Raw genomic sequence first — 25,931 nt, forward strand, 5'->3', positions numbered from 1 at the left:
CTCAGCTGTATAGCCCAAGGGGGGTTGGCCTTGGCTGGTAAAGGTTCGATTTTCATGGGCATTGCCTCTCTGGTCCAGCCAACAAATAGCAGAGGTCCCAGCTTTGAAATTTTACGTTGCCGGCACAACGACCGTAGGTATAGCAGGCTGAGCCAACGCAACCAGTTCTTCAAGCCGGGTGTGGTTAATTTCATTGGGTTATAAATCCAAAAAAAAGGTCAACTGCAGGCAGGTGTTCAATCTTGGGTTTGGTTTCCATGTAATAAATTGAAAAAAAAAAGAGGGTCAATAGCCTACGCCAGATCTTCAATCTTGAGTTTGGTTTCCATGTAATAAATTATAAAAAAAGAGAGGGTCAATGGCCTAATTCAAGATGTAAATGGAGCTTAGTTTCAGTATTAAGTTGGTAGATGGTCTTATTCTTCTGGAGTTTACAGTACTAAAGGAAAAATGTGCGGGCCCATTCATGAGTAAACCGGTTTTCGGCGAGGGTTCCTCATCATAAAAAAAAAAAAAAAAATCCAACTTTTTAGAGAGAGAATGTGGGTCAGGATTCTAAAACTTGGATCTCCGGCCATCACGTATACCCAGTTCTCTCCTTCTCTTGGAAATGTGGGTCTTACTATCTAATTTTTAAGAATGAACTACGTGGTTTTGATTATTTAATTTAAATAACTAGAAAATGGTGATGCATTCACATACCTAACTCCACGAACATACCATGATATTCTGTTAGCAAATCAACACATGGTTTAGTCTAAATTATTAAGTGCATTTAATGATTATCAATGATGGGCAAGACTTTTGGACCTTGATTTTCAAAACATTTTCGCTATGTAAAATATTTTATATCCGATATTTATGTTCTCAGTTCCTCAAAATAAAGAAAAAGATACTTATGTTCTCAAATTTTATGAGAAAAAAATACAAGTAATTAATAATTTATAGCAGACTCAATTAAATAGCTCAACCTCTTTGTAGAGACTTTGACATTCTCGACATTTCTATTCCGATCGTGAATCCGCAAAGAGTCTCCCAACGGGAAAAAGCGTTCAAAAAATCGCCGTCTGATCTAGATCGCGTTAAAATAAAGAGGAATAAAAAACGGTGAATAGAAAACGAATCGAAAGATGATGCATTTATCGCGAGATATTGAGCGAAAATAACGTGGAACAATGAATTTATCGGCAAAATGACATCGATCTGTTCACAAGAGTGGATTTACCTCGGTGAGCTGAAAGCACAGCGCCGGATTCTACCGGAAAGATAACGTTCCATTCGCTCTACTACTTTATTTTTTAGAATTTTTTAATTATCATTTCTTTTTTGTCTTCCGCTCGCTGTATCAACAAAACTCAACAACTACTGATGCGACTTCACTCTGTGTGTGTGTGTGCGTGTGCGTGTGTGTGTGTGTGTGTGTGTGAGAGAGAGAGAGAGAGAGAGAGAGAGAGACGTTCAATCCGTGCCCTAACGACAGTTTAAAAGGATCGCCTTCCTTACGCGGGGCCAGAGACGACGACGAGATCGATCTGCAGAGAAGAAGAAGAAGAAGAAGAAGAGGAGGAGGAGGAGGAGAATTGGAGGAAGGGATCAGTGGCCGGAAAATGCACTCTCAGACGTCTGGAAGCAGCTCGCAGGAGGCGAGCTTCCAGCGGAGTTACGCCGAGATCGCCGCTGTGAACCCGGAAGCCAATGCCGGAATGCTGACGATGTTCCTGAACGACCTTGCGACGGCGGCCGCTGCCTCCGGCCGCCGGGACCTCATGGAGGTGACGCTTGAGATTGAATGTGGAAGCGCTGCCGGCGGAGACACCGGCGGGGTCTTTGTACGCAGCGTCGCCTCAGCGTCGGAGGACTGTGGAGGCGTTGCTGGGAGGCTCGAGAGGACGGCGTCGCGGAACTCTTTCTTCAGCAGGAGCACCTCGCGCGTATGGCGGTTCTCTGCCGACCTGATGACGGAGATCCGGCGGCACACGTGGCCGGCGAGGTCTCCGTCGGCGAGCTCAACGGCCGGTGGAGGGGACGAAACGGTGCTCGCGGCTCGTAACGAGCGGCGGCTCCTCGCCAAGCTCGACAGGAGCCGGCCCCGCGCCAGGCACGCGCTGAACGGGCTCCGCTTCATCAGCAAGACGACATCGGCCGCGGCAGGAGAGGGCGACGGTCCGTGGACACGTGTTGAGTCTCAGTTCGAGGTTTTAGCCAGAGATGGGTTGCTCGCTCGGGAAGACTTCGCCGACTGCATCGGTTCGTTTTCCTCTTTCCCACCGGTTTAATTCGGAATAGAAGAAAGCAATCCATAGTTTGTTTGGACCCATGCATTGACTCGGAATTCCTTCGAAATTATAATTCCCAAACCGTTGAATCTTTCACCTTCAATACGAGAATCGGGTGGCCATTTTCGAATGCCCGAGGTTTTTGAATTCTGACTTATCTGGAAATTAGCTGGAAAAGCGAATTCCAGGAATCGAACTGATTCAAACAAAGGAACTTTCAGGTGGCATGGAATTTCAATTCCAGAAGTTCTATTCCAGGCAAACAGAATACTTGCATCTTTCACTCAAAAGTTTGTTTATGTTTGAATTCATAGGAACTTGAATTTCTAAAGCTAGATATCCATGTGAGTTCCTGCTCTATTGCAAAGTTCAGGATTTTCAACCTCTCTCTAACCGAGCTTAAAAATCGGGAATTCGGTCATTTTAGCAATTTTCAGGAAAACGAATTCATGGAATATTAAGCCGATACAAACATGTAATCGAGATTCCCATTCGGGAATCCAAATCCTTGTTAATTCAGACACTGATTGTTGGCAGGGATGGAGGATTCAAAGGAGTTCGCTATGCGCATCTTCGACGCGTTGGCGAGGAGGCGTCGTCAAAAGATCCAGAGGATCAACAAGGACGAACTCTATGATTTCTGGATGCAGATTTCAGACCAGAGCTTCGACGCCAGGCTGCAGATCTTCTTTGACATGTAATCCCCATTCCTTCTGCGTCATGACTCTTCTTTTCCCAGAGTATTCTAACGTTATAAACGTATTTAACGTTGTCTTCTGTTGCAGATCTTCCTTAACATGTAATTCCTTCTCATTTGCTGCCTGAATTTTATTTTTTCAAAAGTTTTTTAACGTCGTAAATGTATTTAACGTTGCCTCGTCTAGGGTGGATTTTAATTCTGATGGGCGAATAACAAGAGACGAAGTTCAGGAGGTAAGCGTTTTTTGTTTGTTTATTTATTTTTTTTTATTGGTATTGAAAGTTTCGGAATGCACGCGATCTTCGTTGGGTAGCGGAATGGTTGTCAATGTCATGGAACGAACATGGAAAGATGGTGAGTCTTTAAACATAACGGGTAGTTATTTTAACGTTAATAATCATCAGAACGAATTACTAAAAAATGAAGAATTTTGATAACAGGACCTCTTAAAGTTGTATTAGCATTAAAAAAAAAGTTGTCGTTTTTGCATTTGATTCTTTGCGAGTTATTTTGAAAGATATATCGACCCTTTTTTGTTCTTTTTGCTGGCGGCAGTGTAGTGCTTGACGCTATACAGATTTGACGTAAAATGATTTATTCCTTAGTTAACCCTATCTTTCTTTCTTTTTCTTGAATATATTGTATTTTTCTTTGATTCTCTCTAAGTTTCACGTAAAAAATCTCTCTCTAACAAAATTTGTGTTTTTTATAACAAATTTGTATGACTTGTTTTTCATAACCAAAATTGGTATCCAAGAATCCACCGCGGGGTCGCCCAGGTGGCCAGGGCAGTGGTTGTGAAGGTGTTGAGTTGATCAAATCCCGCTGGTGCACAGCTGTGTCTATAGCTTAGAGGTGGGTCACCTAAGGCAGGGTAACCCTGGATCCCACCCAGAGTTTTTCGTCATAAAAAAAAATGATATTGAAGAAACATATTTTTCTTTGGCTTGAGAAATCATTAAATGAAAGCCAAAAGTAGAGAAAACGAGAACATTGGTCATTGGCGACATTAAGCAAGTGCATACAGCGCAACCAAATAACCAGAGGAATCAATCATCTATTCATTATCTTATATTATTAATGATACTCTTTACATCTGGATAGGGTTTCATCGCCCATATATAAGTTTCCATGGCGTTCAAGCCTCACATATTTTGCTTGCTTGCTTTTATTCTATGAATTTATTTACACCATGACAATGAACATCACATGGCTGGTCGCCTTGTTGTCATTTGGATTAAATGGAGGAAGCCCCTAACATATATATGAGAGAGAGAGAGAGACGTATCAACTATCATTTCATTATTCTCAATAAAGATTAGAAGAATTGATTTATAATTTATGGGGATTCATTTACAAAAGGAAAAATTTCATTTAAAGAACCACCTTTCACCTATACTCCAAAAGATGTCTCATGTTTTTGGAGAAAACATTTTAGGACTGAACTTTAAATTGGAAATGTCAAAAAGAAGCCTGTTTTTCTTTTCTTTTCTTTTTGAGGAAAGGGAAAAACTGTATAAAATCAGCAGAAATCAAGCAAAGTACATGGTTGGTGAGGAATCAACCAATAAACAAACAAACAGATAAAAATTTGAGTTAAAGATCTCATACAGCCAAGAAACATCTATATAAAATATCTTTTTAAACTTTGGTTTGATGAAAATTTGTGTTTTGCCCATTCTATTGCGCAGTAGGAGCAACTCAGTATTTTGATCATATGCTTAATTCACTGTTAGTCTCAGTTACCTTAACTGAGGTCTCTATTTGACATTTACAGAAACGTATATTTCAGAAACACATGGGACTCTTTCTGAAATATAGGCAAAAAGTGGGACTCTAAATAAAAGCTTCATTTGTTTATGTCTTGTTTCCCTCAAAAAATTTGTTTTACGTGTTGAACTCTGAAAAAAAAAATACTGAACATAATATACCCTCCTGTGCAAATCCAATCATTTCCGCAGATGCCCGCTTTTTTTTTATTTAATTTGATATATTCTGTATTTTATTAATGGGAACATAAGAGATGATGGTCTTTTTTTGGTGGATACAGTTGATCATGCTAAGCGCGTCGGCCAACAAGCTGTCAAGCCTCAAGGAGCAGGCAGATGAATACGCCACCCTCATTATGGAAGAATTGGACCCAGAAAACTTGGGCTATATTGAGGTAATAATAATAATAATATGTAATTATAATAGCAGCAATAGTATTTTTTATTATTATAATGTGGGGTTCGCCAGCATGGCCAGCAGGGCGACTGTAAAGGCATTGAGATGAAGGAGCCTGATCAAACCCTACTGGTGCATGAGGATGGTAGTGGAAAGGGGCGAGAGACCTCCCATCTCAAAATTAGGACCTTTATCCCTGCACGGGTTTGGATTTTAACCTTCACTCCTGCCTCCATCCCCGTTTCATGTCCTTCGTTCCTGGTTTAAACGGGGGCGAGGTGGGGTGGGGCCCCATTTCTCCTCGGTCCATTGTCATTCTTTAAAAGGATTGGAGATTGGGCGGAGCAGGACGGGATGGGGCAGGGTGGGGGAAAGCATAAGTCCATCCCTGCCTCCATCCCCTTATGGGTTTTATTTTTAACCTTCATCCCTGCCTTCATTCCTGTTTCATGTCTTTCATCTACGGAGCGAGACGGGGCACATTTTTCCCTAGTCCACTGCCATCCCTATGCATGAGTGTGTTGGGCCATGTAAGTCTGGATGGTCTTGAGCCCTACGTACCTGAGGTTTGCCTCGCTGGGTCACAGGTGGCTACTTTTCAGCGAAGGTTCATTACCATAAAAAAATAATGATACCACTATCACTACTACCATGTTTGTGGTTGCTGATTGTGCTGTTGCTGTTTATCGTCTAAATTAATGATGAAACTTTAACTCTAAATATTCTTTATAATTGCAAAAAGTTAAGCGGTCCTACTTTGACGAGTAGGGATCAGGTACAATCTAGTCGCACAAAAAGAATGTTGCCCCAATCTCTTTCCACGCCGCATGTTGCTGGGCCCCACTAAACATGCTAAATCCAGCCAACACTTAGGGCCTACACTCTGAATAAGACACGTGTTAAGCAGCTAAAGGGAGCGGCACTCTCTTTTGGTGCAGTCGGGTTGCATTGGATCCCTGCTCTAGTTTGACCCTGGGCGCAAACTGCACAACCTAGTCGCTGCTTAAGGTCAGATAGGTGATATGACAAAACGCAAATTTGTTGTGTTTTGAAATAACCGCCACCAGTGGCTTTCATCACTGTTAGACAAAGATGAAGGCCACGGAGAGCGGTGATCTCGAAACACACAAAACATTGTGCTTTGATATATTTCCTGTTCTGACACCATCGCAGGGTCACCCGGGTGACCAGCGGGGTAGTTGTGAGGGTGCTGAGATAAAGGCACTGGATCAAACCCAGGCTGGCTCATGGGTGTGGTTGCAGTTTTAAGAAGTGGGTCACTTAAGGCAGGGGTGGACGTGGGGCCCCACCTGAGGTTTTTCTCGCTTCGACTAGGGTTTCTGGTCATTAAAAAAAGACATATTACCTGTTTCGAGTGGTTATGGTGCCAAATATGAGTGAGAAATTGATATTTTTTTTCCAATTTTATTACAAAATGCTTTGGAGACATGCAATTCTTGAAAATTGCCATGGATATTGCTATTTTCAATGTATCACAAACTTAACATGGCAAGTTGACAGGATATCACAAGTTCGAAACCCATGGGTGACGTCTCTTACCGCAAAGTCGAAGCTCGGGGTACTCCCCGTTGGGCAGGGGGGGGCTCAAGGGCCTTACGAACCAAAGGCCAGCCAATGTGTGTTGGTGATTGGAGGTTTTTTGCTTTAGATTATCCAAAAAAAAAAAAATCTTAACATGACAATTTTGTAATTGATCTAAAATTTCCTTTCATGGGTTTTAAATTTTTTTTGGGGTTTTTTTTTTTGTGTTAAAACAAATTTTTTTAAGACCTTGTGAGTCATCCTTTGCTGAGTAAAAAACTGAGTACGAGATTTGTGTCTAAGGTCCAGAACAGACTGATTGTCTGCAGTGCAGGTCAAGCCCAGGCTGGGCCCAAACCATGCATCTACTTCAGTAGGTGCTTGTGTGGACCAGCTAGAATTTGGCCAAGTGACTGGGTTTACTGTTCTGGGTTTGATTATCATTACATCTCAGGATGAAACTTATTCATGTGGGCTCACTAGGTCCAAACCCAGACACGTGGTTGTGACCATGGCTATTGCTGGCCCTAGACTTAAACTGGGTCTCACCTACCCTTAGCTTAATCTCTCTTTACATCCATGTGATTCACTTTTTAAGTCTTTCTGATCCCATGTTATCAACCAACTTGACTAAACTCATGGCAAGTTGAACCAGGCAGTGTAGTTTCATAATTGTTGTGCTCATGTAACTTTCATTTCGGATCTGACACCATGCTGGATGCATGCCCTTCCCAACTCCCATCAAACTCTTTTAACTATTTCATTCAATTTCAAGTGTACTTGATATCCTATATGTTAAAAAGGCCAGCAGCCTTAACATCTTATAAAAGCAAGAGCGAGTTATAAGCATGCGATGAGATCCAAGGGGTTTGGGGTACTGGGATGGGGCCTAGACTGATATATATACAGAGAGAGAGGTATCTAGTCATTATGACCCCACAAAAAATCATATTTTGGGTTTTTTATTTGTTAATCTAAACCTGTAGGCGTGCTTATTATTGCTCATTTAATTGACTAAAAAGCACGCTTTGGATCGAATTGACTTAACAAAAAAACTTGGATCTTTGACAACCAAGTTTATGTGAAATGAAACTCTGATTTTTATCTCTAAAAAACACATCTAAGTATGAAAATAACGGGTCTAATACATATTTTCTACTGAGTAAACTATGACAGAGAGATCTATGTGAAAGAGACACCTACTGATTGGGGCCCAGCAAAAGTGTCTCCTACTGAAGGCGTCCCTCTATTATCTTTTTCATGCACGACACACATTTATGGCTGAGTGATTTGCCAGATCAAGCATATAAAGAAATTAGACCTCTCAGCATCAAACACTGGATCAATTTTCCTTTTTAGGGACTGAGTGGACAATTTTTACCATAGTTATGTCACAGTTTTGATATATTGTTACACACCGACTTTTTTCCCAAGTTAATTAATTATATTAAATATTGCCTCCACGTTGCTGCATGCTTCTAATGATTGATTGTTCCCTTGATCACCTGCCTGGCAAAGGTACTAATTAGAAGGTCCTTGTACTGGTATCAAAATTTGCCAATGTTTTTTTTTTACACAGATAAACCGCACCAAAGTCAGATACCTGATCACATTGGTCTTAGCATGCCTCCATGGGCGCCCTCCTCATCCCCCAAGAAGCCTCCTGCTTGGCCTTGAGAAAGGGGTTGCCACAGGGATTCGAACTTGGGGTAGAGGGAGGGCTCCCCGTTCATGAGTATGAGATCATGTGGGCAACCCCCTGGGATCTCCAAAATTTGCCAACTTGCTCAAGCTCATGTCTTGTGCTTAAAAAGAGTTGGCATGGTCCCAATTTGCAATAATGACTCTTTTTATAGAACATGAAGAAATTGGTCTCTTAATACCATAGAATTTATCAAGAAAAGAAATGGTTCTTATTTGAGCAATTCCATGTATCTTTTCTTGGAATAGCAAACTAGGCAAAGTTGACTTCAAAAGAGTTGGAATAGTCCCAATTTGTAATAACGACTTCTTTTTCATTTAATTTTCAGCTATGGCAATTGGAAGCACTGCTCTTGCAAAGGGACACCTACATGAACTACAGCCACACACTCAGCTGTGCCAGCCAAGGCTGGAACCAGAGCATAGGGTTCAAGCCCAAGACCTTGGTGAGAAGGATGAGTAGCAGGTTTTGGTGCTTCTTCCAGGAAAATTGGCAGAGAGCATGGGTGATTTCACTGTGGCTTGCTGTCATGGCAGGCCTCTTCTACTTCAAGTTCAACCAGTACAAACACAAGGCAGCATTCAAGATCATGGGCTACTGCTTGACCACAGCCAAGGGCGCAGCCGAGATGCTCAAATTCAACATGGCCCTCATTCTCTTGCCGGTCTGCAGGAACACCCTCACCTGGCTCCGGTCAACCCGTGCCCACCTCTTTGTGCCTTTTGACGACAATATCAATTTTCACAAGGTATACTGCATACATTGTGTGTTAGCTTAGACATGAATTAGTGTCACTTCTTGGCCTTATATGAGTCTATTGACTTGACCCTTACTAGAGTCGTATCGGGCTATGCCACAACTTGGTCAAAGGTGACTCAAGCCATGCCTTGACCAGGTCCATAAAGGCTCTAGATGCTTGACTCACATGGATCAAAAAGATTTGGATGGACTATGATGATTCCTCCAAGTTTTCTTTTAGGCCTGGTCAATACCAGTTGGTAGGAAGTAGATTGATAAGCCAAAACTAGGAACTCATATACATAAAATTAAAGTCCTCTAGGTTCCACCAAACGTTTGTGCAGCTAACTTTACATTTAATACATGAAGACAAACTCCAAGAAAACCTCAAATCTTTGATACTTGTGGGGTCTTAACTAAGATGGTAGGCCCCACCTGCATACAGAGAACTGGGATAACTTCAATAACTTTATCAGAAGTTGGTTTTGATAAAATTAGGCTCGTTTGAATATGTCTTGCCATCTTGATTATTTATGCAATTAAAACAGAATTATATATTGATTAGAAAAATCTTGATGATCTCAATCAGTTTGGTAGAGAGCACATTTCCTATTGCCAGTCATGGCCGACACAAACTAGTATTTCTGGGTAGGGTAGGTAAGGGAGATTCCATAATTATATGGAAAATGGTTTCCCTCACAAACCATTTCATTTTAAAATCAAGCCTCTGCCACGTTTATAGGTGTAAAAGCTCAAACCACAATTTTCAGAACACCCTGGACCGTTTTAGTTGTGTGCACGAAAACACTTTGCTGTAGTTTGGGAATGCCAATACATTTTTAGGTTAGGTTAGGTTAACTCACCCAGAAATTTATTATTATATTAAAAATAATCTCAACTACCGACAAATTAATATATTCAGAAGCAGATACACACATACACCCATGCACAGGCGCAAGCACCCGTACACACACATGCTTGTATTTAGTATTAATTGTAGTAAATTATTATCTGGTAAACCCTATTAAGTTTTTAAAATCTGATAAAAAGGTTTCATAAATCAAACTCTACAAATGAGATCTCTATATTTTATTTAGTTAAAAACATGTTTTAGATAATGGAATTTGATGTTTAGGTGCACTTTTAATAACAGTTAAAAATCAATGACCCCATAATTCTTCAAGATTTTGTGATGCAAAAAAAAATTGATTTCAGCTTGACCCGTAGCATGTTTTACTCGTCAAAAGAATTCTCATGAGAAACACATCTGATGGGTTCCAAAAATTAGATGACACCTGCAGCCATGACTTTCTACTAAATATCTCACACTATACATGGTAGGAGCAGCTACTGCATGTCACATTTGTTTGGTCGCTCTGTTAGCTACTGTGTTTGGCTGATTCAGCCCTCGACCCGGTCGAGTCGGGTAAGGTGATGCGGCTTTCAGGACCGGATCCGGCCTTCAACTGAGTCCAGTTTGGCCTATGATCCAGGGCCGATTCAGACTGGGATAAGCATGTTCGGCTATATGGCATAGGGCAGTTTGGCTGTATTGCATTGGACTGGTTCAGTGTGTGCTGACTCAAACCGGTTTGATACCCAATCAAGGGCCGGGCCGACTAAGGTTGCATTTGGAGGTGAAAGGGTCTGATTACTCGGTTCAGCTCCATTCGGTTGAGGAGTTGAACCGAGTCAGGTGGGACACTGTACGGGTCGGGTTGGTTAGACCCGACCCACTGCACAGGCCAGCTCTCGGTTATGGATTATTGGGTCTGACCCGATCTAGGTCAAACCAATTTTGGACCCACAGGTGGGTCTGGCCAAATCCGATTGGCCGGACTTGTGCACAAGTGTTAGATATAAAAAAAATTATTATGAGAATTTTTTTTTAATATTCTAAGGCTATTTGGTGTGCTTCATGGGTTATTTTCGGTTATTTTTTGGGTTCGTGTATATTATAATTGTGTTTTCTTTAAAACATGTGCATATATTAACATATTTGAACCTTGGTATTATTTTCAGAATTAAGGGTTCGATATTCTAAATTAAATTAATTGAATCAATATATTTTCAAAATAGCATCTATTGTATAGATTAGCTTGTTTTGAAATATTGTGATATTTATATGTTTGTAGTGATCGGCTCAAAGAAAAATTAATATTTGGCCAAACCCATATATATATATATATATATATATATATATATATATATATATATATATATATATATATATATATATATATCAGTAATAACTGCTCCTACCAAACAACTGAGATATTTAGTAGAAAGTCATGACTTACCAATTTTTCTAACCCATCAGATGTGTTTCTCATGGGATTTTTTTCACGAGTAAAACATGATACGGGTCAAGCTGAAACCAATTTTTTTTTTTTGCATCACAAAATCTTGAAGAATTATGGGGTCATTGATTTTTTACTGTTATTAAAAGCGCACCTAAACATCAAATTCCATTATCTAAAACATGTTTTTAACTAAATAAAATATAGAGATCTCATTTGTAGAGTTTGATTTATGAAACTTTTTTAGCAGATTTTAAAAACTTAATAGGGTTTACCAGATAATAATTTACTACAATTAATACTAAATACAAAAATGTGTGTGTACGGGTGCTTGTAACTGTGCATGCGTGTATGGGTGTATCTGCTTCTGAATATATTAATTTGTTGGTAGTTGAGATTATTTTTAATATAATAATAAATTTATGGGTGAGTTAACCTAACCTAAAAATGTATTGGCATTCCCAAACTACCGCAAAGTGTTTTCGTGTACACAACTAAAACGGTCCAGGGTGTTCTGAAAATTGTGGTTTGAGCTTTTACACCTATAAACGTGGCAGAGGCTTGATTTTAAAATGAAATGGTTTGTGAGGGAAACCATTTTCTTTATAATTATGGGATCTCTCTTACCTACCCTACCCAGAAATACTAGTTTGTGTGGGCCACGACTGGCAATAGGAAATGTGCTCTCTACCAAACTCATTGAGATCATCAAGATTTTTCTAATCAATAATTCTGTTTTAATTGCATAAAAGAATCAAGATGGCAAGATATATTCAAACCAGCCTAATTTTATCAAACCAACTTCTGATAAAGTTATTGAAGTTATCCCAGAGAACTATGCAGGTGGGGCCTACCATCTTAGTTGAGACCCCACAAGTATCAAAGATTTGAGGTTTTCTTGGAGTTTTTGTCTTCATGTATTAAATGTAAAGTTAGCTGCACAAACTTTTGGTGAAACCTAGAGGAGTTTAGTTTTATGAATATGAGTTCATATATATATATATATATATATATATATATATATATATATATATATATATATATATATATATATATATATATATATATATATATATATATATATATATATATATATATATATATATATAGAGAGAGAGAGAGAGAGAGAGAGAGAGAGAGAGAGAGAGAGAGAGAGAGGAGTAATGCCTTCCTCGTTCCTTCTTTCTTGTTAGGTCCCTTCAAAAATGTTAGTTTTAAGTATTTTTTCTCACGCATAACACGGTAGATGTGATCTATATGTTTTCTCTAGTGGGAACCAGCTTTTGGATCACCAGAATCTGTCTTGTGTACTGGTTTTCCTGGTGATAGAAAATCAGTGGATACGAAGGTATCGGTTTTTTTTGTCTCATAAAAATATATTTTTTATCAAAAAAAATAATCCCAGAGTTGATTCTCACTAAATCTAGCATGCTAAATACAGCTAACAGTTTAGATCTATCGTAAAACACTTAAAACCTGTGGGGCAGAACAGGACAGAATGAGAAATAATGCCTAATATGTTCAATTTTCATATATATATATATATATATATATATATATATATATATATATATATATATATATATATATATATATGCAAAAGCTAACCAATGGGTCATATTTAGCATGTTTTATTTACTCTTTTCATGTGTTTAAAGTTGAGTGAAATATAATGTTTTATACCATTTCTAGACCACCCTTATTTTTATGAATTATGGGCGGTTGATTTTCAGTCTCAAAAATAAGATCTTATGATGAATTAGACATGACAAAACCTTTTAACATAGTAAATAAACTATGCCAAATACAGATGGTTATATATATATATATATATATATATATATATATATATATATATATATATATATATATATATATATATATATATATATGGTGTTGTCAAAGACATGAAACTATTGAGCTAGAAATCATATGTTCAAGCTTTATCGTGATAAATGTGTTTCAGCATTGTTGTTTGCTGAGAATCAAACCTTGGATCTTATAGCTTCATTTTAAAAATATGATTTATTGATTTGTGAAATTGTAGTGCATTGTGGGCCATTGATGTTTGAAACCTGGTTACATTTTCTAGTAAACAAACTTAGATAACATCCATAAGATCTGATATAAAAGAAACTGAAAAATATGAAAACTGATTTATATTCAATAGTTTTGTGCCTTCAATGACACCAAATATATATATATATATATATATATATATATATATATATATATATATATATATATATATATATATATAGTGAAATGAAAACCTCCCCAATGGAAAAACCTCCTTAATCTCCCCAATGAACATTTAATTGGATTTTTTATATCTTTTTTCAAAAATTTAGACCATATAGATGTGAACTATATTTACGGTCAGAATTTTGAAAAAAAAATACCAAAATTTTTTCATTGGATAGGTTTGGGAGGGTTTCCATTGGGGAGGTTTTCATATATATATATATATATATATATATATATATATATATATATATATATATATATATATATATATATATATATATATATATATATATATATATATATATATATATATATATTAACTTCTAATAAAATGTATGGCCTCATTTAAATTTGATTTTTCCAGGTTATAGCGTTCGGCATCGTGATTGGTATCGTCCTTCATGCGGGGAACCACTTGATGTGCGACTTCCCCCGCCTCATCGATGCATCCCCGGAGCAGTTCTCCCTTGTTGCCCGAGACTTCAACTACCAGCAGCCTACATACCCCAGCCTGCTGAAGGGGGTGGAGGGCATCACAGGGGTGGCCATGATCCTGCTCATGGCGGTAGCTTTCGTGCTCGCAACCCGCCGCTTCCGGCGGAGCACCGTCAAGCTCCCACGCCCGCTCGACCGGCTGACGGGGTTCAACGCCTTCTGGTACTCGCACCATCTGCTTGCCATCGTCTACCTCCTCCTGCTCCTCCATGGCTACTTCATGTACTTTGTGCACAAGTGGTATCAGAAGACGGTACGTGAACCACATTTCTTGAGGTCTCATATTCTAGGGGTGCAAATTGGATCTGATTTGGTAGGACCTTCAATCTCGATCCGACACCTTTTTCCTGGATGTGGATTCTTGCAAATAAGATTATGATCTGAAAGTGTATTTGGATTATCATATTAGAAACATTTTCGGATTTGGATTGGATTTGGATCGACGTTTCCAATTGGATCTATGTGTGAATTCAAATCTAATCCAGTCTTTACTTGTAAATGCCTTGATTTAAGTCTGATTTTCCCAGATCCAGTATTACCATGTACATTTCAGGTACGGATTCAATCCTAGATCGATCGTCAGATCGTACTTGGATCTAGACTCAGATTTGGATCTTGTGCACAAAATGCAGGTTCGGATTATCACCAAGAATGGTCTAGCCCACATCTGAACCGTTTGCACCTCCAATATATGCTAGGGGTGCAGATGGGTCCAAGTTTCAACCTGCTCCCAAACTGAATCCAACCTCTATTGTCAGATTTGGGTTGCATATATCATAATCCAGATTGGGTTAATCTTGAATATGGCCCCATCTGGTCAAATCTGGGTTGTAATTGGACAAGCACATACATTTGGATTCAGATATAAATCGGATCTAATCCAATATCTTTCACTTTTTCCACATTGAAAATCGATAGTCTGCTTATTTTCAGTGGATCTAGTACCACGGAGACATATATGGGGTCGCGATCCAGAACTCTATAGTGAGATCTGAATGGGATACATATTCAAGGTCATATCCAATTTCCACTAATTGGATACTGCATCACGGCAAGCAAGACTGAATTTATATCTGACCCATATTTTCATCCCTAGGGTTGAAAACCAGTTAGATATGGGTCGCATTAAGAGAAGACAATATCCACAACCATACACTGTGAAAAGATGTGGATGTGGTTCAAATGTAAGTTGGGTACATGGAGACCAACCCATGTCCACTTCACATCCAACTACGTGATTGCCAATGGTTTTGGCTCCACAAGGGTACAAGCTCATGCATAACAACGTGACTCGCATACTGTTGAAGGAACCAAGCAGGCCCTGCTCGCTTGATCCCAACCATTGGTTCAGATCCACGGTTGCACTTAGATTAAAAGTAAACTGTTGGCAGTTCTATGTCTATATGCTTTATGCTTTTAAGCCAAACTTTTACATTGCTGCATCTTCTCTTGCTTATAATATTCCATAGAAAATTATTTTAATTCGATTGTTTTACAAATGCAGACATGGATGTACCTTGCTATCCCCTTGCTGCTCTACTTGGGAGAAAGGACCCTGAGGGCCCTAAGGTCTAAATCCTACTCAGTCAAGATTTTGAAGGTTCTCTCTCTCTCTCTCTCTCTCTCTCTCTCTCTCTCTCTCTCTCTCTATATATATATATATATATATATATATATATATATATATATAACTGGTAGCTGCCTACCACTTTTCTAACCTACCACCAGAGAACATGTGTTTTCAGGTTATTTTTCATAAATCTGATCCTGAAGATGTGTTCAGCATGGTCGGTTTGCTACTAAACAGTATTTGAATTTGAATAATGTTTTTTTCATAAAAATCATTGATTTTTTAAGTCTTGAATATTTATAAAAATTTTAGATGGTTGATTTTTAAATCTTATAAAAATCTACCTATGTATTGGAATCAGATGATCTAACATTCGATCCCTGTAAAGTCAAACAAATAGATTATATCTTTATGGTCAGATTTAAGAAAAACATGAAAAAAGCCCTTAAAAAACTCAATAAGCTGGTAGTAGGCCAAAAAAAGTGGTAAACATCTTACACACGCAGAGTATTGCGCGCTTTCTGCTCCATTTTCTCGTTCTGCCCCATTATTAGGCCCCTTTAAAAATCATAGTTTTCAGTATTTTTCTTTTACATCTAACACCATAGATGTGATCTATAGGCTTTGTTTAGTGAAAATCGGCTTTTGGATCACTGGAATCTGACCTATATACATTTTTTTTCGGTGATCCAAAATCAATGGCTATGAAGGCATCAATTTTTTCCAGCTCATAAAAGTATATTTTTTTGTCGAAAAAACATAATCCAAGAGTCGATTTTCACTAAATTGAGTTGCGGAACACATCTGACGGTTCATATCTATCATAAAACACATTAAACTATGAGGCCTAACAGGGCAGAACAAGAAAAGAGAGTTTAATATGTACAGTTCTCATATATATATATATATATATATATATATATATATATATATATATATATATATATATATATATATATATATATATATATATATATATATATTGGATCTGTACCATGATAGCACACTGTAGTATGTATACACTGTTGTTTGTATGGATCCAGCTACCAAATCTTAGTGCTGACCATACAGATGCATTTAGCATATTTTATTTACTATGTTGAAAGGTCTTATCATGTTTACTACATCCTTTCAAAAAAAATGTCTACTACAGCACATGATTCTATTTGTGAGATAGTGAAGAATAGTGGCTCACAATCCATGAAAATAAGTGGTTTAACAATTACATAAAACATCAAGTTGGAGTCAACTTTAACATATAAAAATAGTAAACAGAAAATGCTTAACATGATACAAAGGTTAGATTTTACTTTTGTAAATTAGATTTAGGTAAGTCAAGAGTCTAGCACCATAAGTTATATATATATATATATATATATAATGTCTTCACGCACTTGGCTAAGTGGATCAGCTTAAGGTGTTGAAGTTGAAAGACGTTGCAAGTTCCATACCTGAGTACAAGTTGAAAGACAGTCTCCTAATTTGCTTGTGCAATGAACATGTTACATACAAGAAAAAAACGAGAGAGACAGAGAGGTGATTAGGTTTAACATTAGTAGTATAGTACCTGGTCAAAATATGGTTACAGGGACCTCGAAGCTCAGACCTAACTCCGAAGCCAACCTGTATCTGACCAGAGTCCAAACCATTTACAGTACCCAAAGATTGATTTTGAGGGTCTATATTAAGCACATATTTGAGCTATTACTTACACACTAATCAACCATAATTTCATCTAGTTTTTCTGATCTCTGTTATATCCTTCTTCCAGGTCTCAGCACACCCAGGGAGCGTTCTAAGCCTGGTCATGTCCAAGCCTCCAGGATTTCGCTACAGGAGCGGGCAATATGTATTCCTCCAGTGTCCTGCTGTCTCCCCCTTTGAATGGTGTGTGGGTTTGAGATATCCCCAAGTTTTTACACCCATTTAGCTTTACGGTTGCTGCTGGAAATTATAGAAATAACCATATTTGACAAATAAATTGCAACCGAAATCCACAGAGTTCTTACTAAATCATAATAACTTTTAGCCTTTCTCTCCCTAAAAAAAAGCGCCTTTTCCAATAAGCAGATTTTAGTCTTACCATTGATACAGAGGGCGCATTTCGGTGTCCCATAAATCATGATCTAGTTCATTAACACTGTTAATATGATCACGTAATCTTTAGACTTCGTGAACTTCACTATATTTTATGAGATGCCAAACGCACTTGATAAAGTTAATATTTGGATGGCATTCTGTATATTTTGACTTTTGAAAGAGATTAGAGTAACCATGATTTTTATAAAGAGAGCAGACAATTTACATTGTTGGGTGCTGATACACCTTTGCTCCCTTAACTTTGGAGTTCAGATCTTTGAATTTGGTTTAACAGGGTGCCAGTGAGCTGTCTGTAGACTGTGTGTATTTGCAATCAATCCCTCACCCATCTTAATTTTAAAGGTTGTTGCAAGGAGAAATCTCCAAATTATGTGACTTGTGTAAACAAGTAGGTTGGTACCTAGAAAATTTGCAGTAGCACATTGGTAAAGTTTCACCACAGTAAAGATAGGCTGTTCTTTGCAGCAGATGTTCAAAATGGTCATGGAAAATACAGTTTTTCTTGGTTAAGTCAAACAAGCTCTACATGTAATTCATGGCTAGGAATTCACACACTAAAAGGATGGATTACAGTACATGCCTGCAAACAATACTCTTTACATACTTTGTGCTGCAAACGATACATGGTCACCCTTGGTGATCCTATATGTCCTACAGTATGGCTACTTGCTGTTAGCGTACTCACAGAGTCACGGGAATTAAACAAGTGGAAATACAACTTAAGCAGTACTTCTGACTTGCATCAATGGAATTGAACAGGCATCCATTCTCCATTACTTCTGCACCTGGTGATGATTATCTGAGCCTTCACATACGAACAGTTGGGGATTGGACAGAAGAACTGAAGAGAGTATTCACAGAGCCTATTGATTCTTCTTCAATAATTGGAAGAGCGAAGTTTAGCAAATTTGGAGAAATGGATCAAGCAAGGTAATTTCATTTTTTTCTTATCTTTTATGGATATAAGCTATGTGCAACATTTCATGGAAGGCGTCTGCATTTCATTCTGCTGTGACTACGATTCGCGGCTTCACTTCTCAAATAAAACCATAATGAGAAACCGAAAACAACTTCTTGAGCTTTGTGATTTTTGGTGACCTCGTGCTTAAGTTGATCAAAAGAGCATAGAAATATTATAGTGGTCTTCCATTACGACAGTCCCATTAGTAGATACTGCTTCAAGAACTCCATAATCAACTCTTTTAATTAGCAGTTATATTAGCCATTGAACTTCTTAGTCACCGATACCTGTGTCTCTGATCCAGACTTGGCAGTGTTGTATTCACTCTTCAGTTGTTCGCAATTTATCAAGCATTCTATGGGGCAATAGCAACAGAGTGTAGGCCCCACTCAAAACGCAGTACGTGATTGGCTGTTGCAGACAAGGGATCACTTAAGAGATCCCTGAATCCCAAGTAGTTCATCTTTGTGGGTCATGTGTTTCTTTTGCCACCTAACTTTCTTCTGCAAATGTTGCACACAGCATGCCAAGGTTGCTGGTTGATGGCCCATATGGTGCTCCAGCACAAGACTACAAAAGCTATGATGTCTTACTCTTAGTTGGACTTGGAATTGGAGCCACCCCCTTCATTAGCATACTCAGAGATCTACTCAATCACATCCGACCAGCAGATGAACTGATGGTAAAGGAAACTAAAAGGCCTTCAATGCCTGTGCTCTTTTTATTAAGCTCTTTATGTCCACACTAAAGAATTCCCATACATCAGTAAAATTACATCATTAATCTTAGAAACATGATTATCTTTCTTCAAGTCATTGGATCTGACAAAAGCACGACAATAATTCTCCTAGGGTATCATTGAACCATCATTTGTGGGAGTTAGCATGAAATTGTTGGTTCCATGCTTGAGAGAGAGAGTGTGTTGTGGACTTCCATGCATGGCCATATGTACATGTTAACAAGTCTACGACAAATACATAGAGTTGACAAATGTTAAAATGACATGGTAGTTTCATGTATTTGTTGTCATCATCCTGTGTATTTTAACAAATTTACAAAAGTACATGATATATTTTTTACCTTGTACCGACTTGGAAAATGCACAATGTCTTTCGCATTCTTTATAAAATAACTATAAGAATTAGTGAATAAAACCATGGCATTTAAGATTTGTTAAGGGATAAAATTGTAGTGAACTTGTGAATGTTCACGAATGGCAACGGAAGTCCACAACTCTCTCTCTCTCTCTCTCTCTCTCTCTCTATATATATATATATATATATATATATATATATATATATATATATATATATGATACCATATTGTATGTATGGACCAGCTTTTGAATCATCAGATTTTTTTATTTTGGAACATTATAAAATCATATATTTTCATTGAAAGAACATTAACAGAGCCAATTCCTAGCAAATGGATGATGTACTTGAACACATCCGTATGGTTGATGCACTGTATAACAGCGTTTAACACCAGTGCAATATATATATATATATATATATAGAGAGAGAGAGAGTAGGTGGTAGTTACCTACCACTTTTCGAGCCTACTGCCAGCCTTCCAGGATTTTGAAGGTTTTCTCTATGTTTTTTTCAAATCTGACAATACAGATGTGTTTTACAAGCTTAATTCTATAGGAATCGACTTTTGGATTATCTGATTCACGCATGTTGTTTTTTATAAGATTTAAAAATCAACGGTCCAAAATTTGCATAAATATTCAAGGCTTAAAAAATATTTTTTTTAATAAAAAAACATGATCCAAGTATGGTTTCCTAACAAATCTGACATGTTGAATACATCTGTAGGTTCAGATTTGCAAAAAACGATCCAAAAATACTGTTCGCTCATGTTATGCGGGTGGTAAGTTAAAAAAGTGATGGGCAGCTGCCACTTTATCTCTCTCCCTATATATAGTCACTAGAATATGAGAACTAATGTGTGAACCAAGATTTTCATGGATTTTTGTATTCTTTTCTCTTCTAACAATATAGATGTGATATACATTCTTGGTTTTATAAGAACCCGCTCTTGAATCATCCGATATTGATGTATAAATGAGACTTATTTAAGGTTTTAAAATCAATGGCTTGTAATCTTCATAATATTTAAGCATTCAAAAATCACATCTTTTCACAAAAAATACATGATCCAATGGTTGATTCTTAGTAAATTCACCATGCCAAGCACATCCACATGGTTGGATTTGCAAAAAAAGTGTTGAAAATGCCCATACTTCTATTTCTCATATTTCAGTTCTCATATTTCGGTGACTGTCACTATATATATAGTTACTAGAATATGAGAATTGAAAATATGAGAACTAATGTATGAACCATAATTTTCAAGAATTTTTTATTCTTTTCTATTGAATCTAACCATGTGAATGTGATCTACATGCTTGGTTTTATAAGAACACGCTCTTGAATCATCTGATTTTGATGCATAAATGAGATTTTTAAGGCTTTAAAATCAATGGTTTGTATTCTTCATAAATATTTAAGTATTCAAAAATCATATTTTTTCATAAAAAATACACGATCCAATAGTTGATTCTTAGCAAATTCATTAAGCCAAGCACATCCACAGGGTTGGATTTACAAAAATAGTGTTGAAAATGCCCATATTTCTATGGTCTCGTATTTAAATTCTCATATTCCAGTGATTATATATATAGGGCAACTGGAATAAGTAAACTAGTCAAATATGTAAACTGATATGAACATAGATTCCCATAGCTTTTTTGCAAATCTAACCCTATAGATGCATTCAACATGGTCCATTTGCTTGGAATCGACTATTGAATCATTGTAATCGGATAAAAAAATGAATTTTTATGCTTGCATATTTATGAAAATTATTAGTTTTTGATTTTCAAACCTTAAAATATCCTTCTTATACATCGTAATCGGATGATCCAAGAGTCTGTTTCTATAAAACCATGCATCTAGATTTCATCCGTATGGTCAAATTTAAAAAATAAAAAAAGCTTATGAAATTCTCGGTGCCTATCAGTTTACATATTTGACTGGTTTACATATTTTGGTTATATATATATAGTCAATTATCAGTAAAATCTAGTTGAATACAAGTTGTTTTGACTCTATTTAACCTCATAGATATGTTCAGCATGCTCGATTTAGTGAGAAATGACCCCTGGATCATGTTTTCTTGAGTCGAAAAAAAACATGCACTAAGCCATTGATTTTTTTGTATTGTCAAAAAAAGCTGTATACAGGTTGGATTCAGGTAATACAAAAGTCTGTCACCACTAATAAAAACATATAAATCACATATATGGCACTAGATGTGAGGGAAAAAAAAAGGTGTTAGCTAAGTTGATTGTAAATACAATCGATCGTAGCAAACTTTTACCTGTATATATAATTTGCTTATCAGTAATCATTTCATGCGGCAGGATTCATATACAGAAACAAGCAAGTCGGATGACAGTTTGGGCAGCTTCAAGTCTGGTGGAAGTTCAAAGAAGAAGCCACAGAGAACAACCAGCGTTCATTTCTACTGGGTGACTCGAGAGCCAGGATCCTTCGAGTGGTTCAAAGGAGTCATGAATGAAGTTGCTGAAATGGACCAGAAAGTGAGGCATTCTCTCCCTTTTCTCAGTTTGACGTAGTATAAGGTTCCAAACTATTTACAAGCTTTGCATTTTGAAAATCACTTGTATTGAAAAACTAGGCATTCTTCTCAACCCAGTTAAATAATCTTTATTGTGGTTCTTATATTGTCCTCAAATGGCTGTGTGGCTGCAGGGTATCATAGAGATGCATAACTATCTTACTAGTGTCTATGAGGAGGGAGATGCACGGTCAACGTTACTCACAATGGTGCAAGCCTTAAATCATGCCAAACATGGAGTTGATATTCTGTCTGGAACAGGGGTATGTATGAATAATTCACCGATCTGTACTTAGATTTTTTTTTTTTTTTAATTGAAGGTAAAAACCTCTATCTTCGACCGACACATTGGATGGCCTCGGGTTGATAAAACCCTTGAGGTCCCCCATGCTCATCAGGGATAACACCCAACTTCGGCCTTGTGGCAAGGGACGCCTCTCGTGGGTTTCGAACTTGTGATGTCCCATCAATTTGGTGACATCAGCCCTACCAGATGAGTGAAGCCCTTGTGATCTCTGTAAGATTATTTATGTGGGAATGTGAGAGGTCACCTAAAAACGCATATAAAGAACCGGCAGTGGCACACACTGTCACAGGACACAACGGGACATGTGTATGAACCTCTGTAACAAATATCGCGAGAATATAGCGAGAAATTGCCTGAAAGTTTAAAATGGCAATTTCTTGCGAGATTTTCAAACTGTGACAAATATTCCGATATTTATGATTTTAGCAGATATATATCGTGAAAACCCCTGAGATTTTTATTTTTAAATGTGTTTTATTTATATTTTATTATAAAAAATAGTTTTTACATTTTTAAATTTATTTTTATTGCCGAGATTTTGCCCAAAAAATGCAAGATTTATGAACATTTTCAAAATCTCTTGAGTTTTTTACTCTCCCGAGATTTTGCCGTTTTTAACTTTTGTCACTATGTTACGAATGAACATTGCTTAAATTTTAATGTTTTTTAATTATTTTTAGTAAAAGTATATTTTATATGCTAAAATATCAGAAATGCTTCTTAATTGATTAAAATATTAAACAACCATATCTCCATGTACTTCCAACTATGTCAAGTGTCGGATCTTACTCGTGTCTTTGTGACATATTGTGCTTTACAAATTACTGAGGACCATACACTTCAAATTCTGATTCCGGTAGGATTTCCATCATGTGCCCTATCATTAGAAGTGATTATCTTTCATTCAACCAAGCCTTTCTTTTTTCGTTTTTGAAAGGCAAGCTGGGGTTACGCAGACCCTACCAGTTATACCATTGTGTTTTGAACCTGCAACGCCCTTTCAACATAAGGTGACGTGCATTAGTGCTCCTACCAGACAAGCGGAGCCCCGTTGGTAACCAAGCCTTTCTTGTAAGAACCAACAAGGGCTCCACCTTGTCTGGCAGGAGCAGCTTGTGCACATCACCATGTAATGGAATGTTGCAAGTTCAAAACACACTGGTATAGGGTTGTATGACTGGTAGAGGTCTGCCTAACTCCAGCTTGCCTTTCAGGAAAAAAAAAAGTCATTATTCTAAGAGCATGTTCGTGATTCACATGAAATGTAACCAAGTTCATGAACTCAAATGACCCTATTCAGACCAAGGCATATATGTTTCACATCAAATAAGGCAAGATCAAAGCCACTTGCTATCTCCAATAGCCATATGCTTGAAGACAATAAATATGTCCATGTCATGATCTTGGTAAATTCTTATGCTTTTACTAATCACGAAAAAGAATCATTAGAGTTCATGATCTTAGTCTTATAACTTCCCCTGACGATAGTAGGAACATTGTAGTTCATGATCTTGGTCGGGATCCACCAAACTTAAAGTTTAGACGCAGAAGTGTAATTAATTCGGAGTTAAGAATACTGCCACTCAGCCATTATTATTAGCTGGCCCTGCTACCACCGAGGTGGTATCCCGTGGTAAACGAGGTCCTGTGTCAAGCTGAAGGCCCAGGATCGAATCCCTATGCCACATGAGGCGGCCCGATGTTTTGGTAGGAGGTCCGCCTAACCCCAGCTTGACTAAACCAAAAAAAAAGTAGCCTGCTGTACACAGGGATGCCCATGGGAATCAAACCTCGACTGCCCGTCTAGTGGCCTAGGCCTCTTACCACTGTGCCAAACCCTTTTGGACCTGCTCAATATATAGTATTCTTAGCTGTTCATTATGTAGGAAATATTTACTTCTCTATGCTTATTTTTTATAACAAATCAAATGAAAACAACTTTCAAACTTCTTGAATATATATGAAGCAACAAACTGAGAGTTTCTGACATGAAATTGATTATCCTTCCAGGTACGGACCCACTTTGCAAGACCCAATTGGAGAAAAGTTTTTACCGTAATTGCTTCCAAGCACCCTGGTGCAACTATAGGTAAGTTTCCTAAAAAAGAGAAAAAACACTTGATTCCCAAGGTATCATCTTCAGCATCTGCAACTGCAAGCTTGCACGATGCAGCTGGAAATTGCATTGATCTGGATCCAACTCCAACCTCCAGCAGGCCTCAACCAGGTCCTGATCTGGATCCAACATGGCAGGGACCAGTGATGTCAGAAAGGCAACGGCATTTGTTGAATGCAAACGACTGCTGTCAAAGGGTTGGGTCAGGGTTGACTCGGACCCACCCATATAATTAATAACCGGGTTCGGGTTTTGTCGGGGTCACGAAAATATATAGAATCCCAGACCCAGATAATTTTAGAAATATATTTTTTATTAAAATATACATATAATACTCGGGTCAGGTTGGGTACAAGGTAAAAAAGCCACAGATCGGGTTGGATACTCCTCAAAAAATCATGACCCATGCCTGTCAAAATTTAATGAAATCAATGATAAAACTAAGTTTGAATTATTACAAAAACATATAGAAACCACATTTTGCATCAATTGCCATTAACTATACCACTTGTTTTTCGAAAATAAATTTATTATGCCATTTCCAATGGTACTTAAAAGGCTTGGCTTGAAAGGACGATGCAATTAATTAATTAAGGGACTCTTCTTTTTATTATTTTACTTATGTTGTATTTCTTCCCATGCATGCAGGTGTATTCTATTGTGGGGTGCCCACGTTGGCCAAAGAACTAAACAAGCTGTCAAATGAGATGAGCCAGAATACCTCTACACGTTTCCAATTCCATAAAGAGCTCTTTTGATCCTTGAAGCCACTAATTGAGCAAATTCAGTAATTTAAAGAAAGGTATCTTCCTTGGCATATGGTTTTTTTGTTTGTGTATATAAAAGAATATTATCAAATATAATACTTACATGAAGAGGCTAAGAATGCCCCACATCTACTATAATCAAAGGAGTCTTAGGATGTCAATGATTTGTATATTTAGTAAGCTTCAGATTTCGTGTGCCAACAATTTGTATTCCCATTGCAATCCAAAAAAATAAGAAGAGTGGAAAGTGTAAAGTTGTCCCTTTTATTATTTATGTATGGTCAAAAGCTATT

The 25,931-nt window shown here is 37.6% G+C and overlaps 1 protein-coding gene across 1 annotated transcript; it reads left to right on the plus strand.

Moving 5' to 3' along the window:
• The first annotated feature begins 1,607 nt into the window (after positions 1–1,607).
• On the plus strand, positions 1,608–25,629 carry LOC149834279 (Riboflavin synthase-like superfamily protein). Its single transcript, XM_090009331.1, has 14 exons — positions 1,608–2,247; positions 2,814–2,973; positions 3,161–3,209; positions 5,027–5,140; positions 8,715–9,134; positions 14,036–14,419; positions 15,671–15,766; positions 17,508–17,623; positions 18,596–18,766; positions 19,320–19,479; positions 22,231–22,410; positions 22,583–22,711; positions 24,766–24,844; positions 25,520–25,629. Exons 1-14 carry the CDS (start codon positions 1,608–1,610, stop codon positions 25,627–25,629), a joined length of 2,808 nt encoding a protein of 935 aa, XP_089865457.1.
• The last annotated feature ends 302 nt before the right edge of the window (positions 25,630–25,931 follow it).

This window comes from Nuphar pumila, chromosome 6, assembly GCF_984573655.1.
Source record: "Nuphar pumila chromosome 6, dmNupPumi1.hap1.1, whole genome shotgun sequence".
NCBI classification, from domain to species: Eukaryota; Viridiplantae; Streptophyta; class Magnoliopsida; order Nymphaeales; family Nymphaeaceae; genus Nuphar; species Nuphar pumila.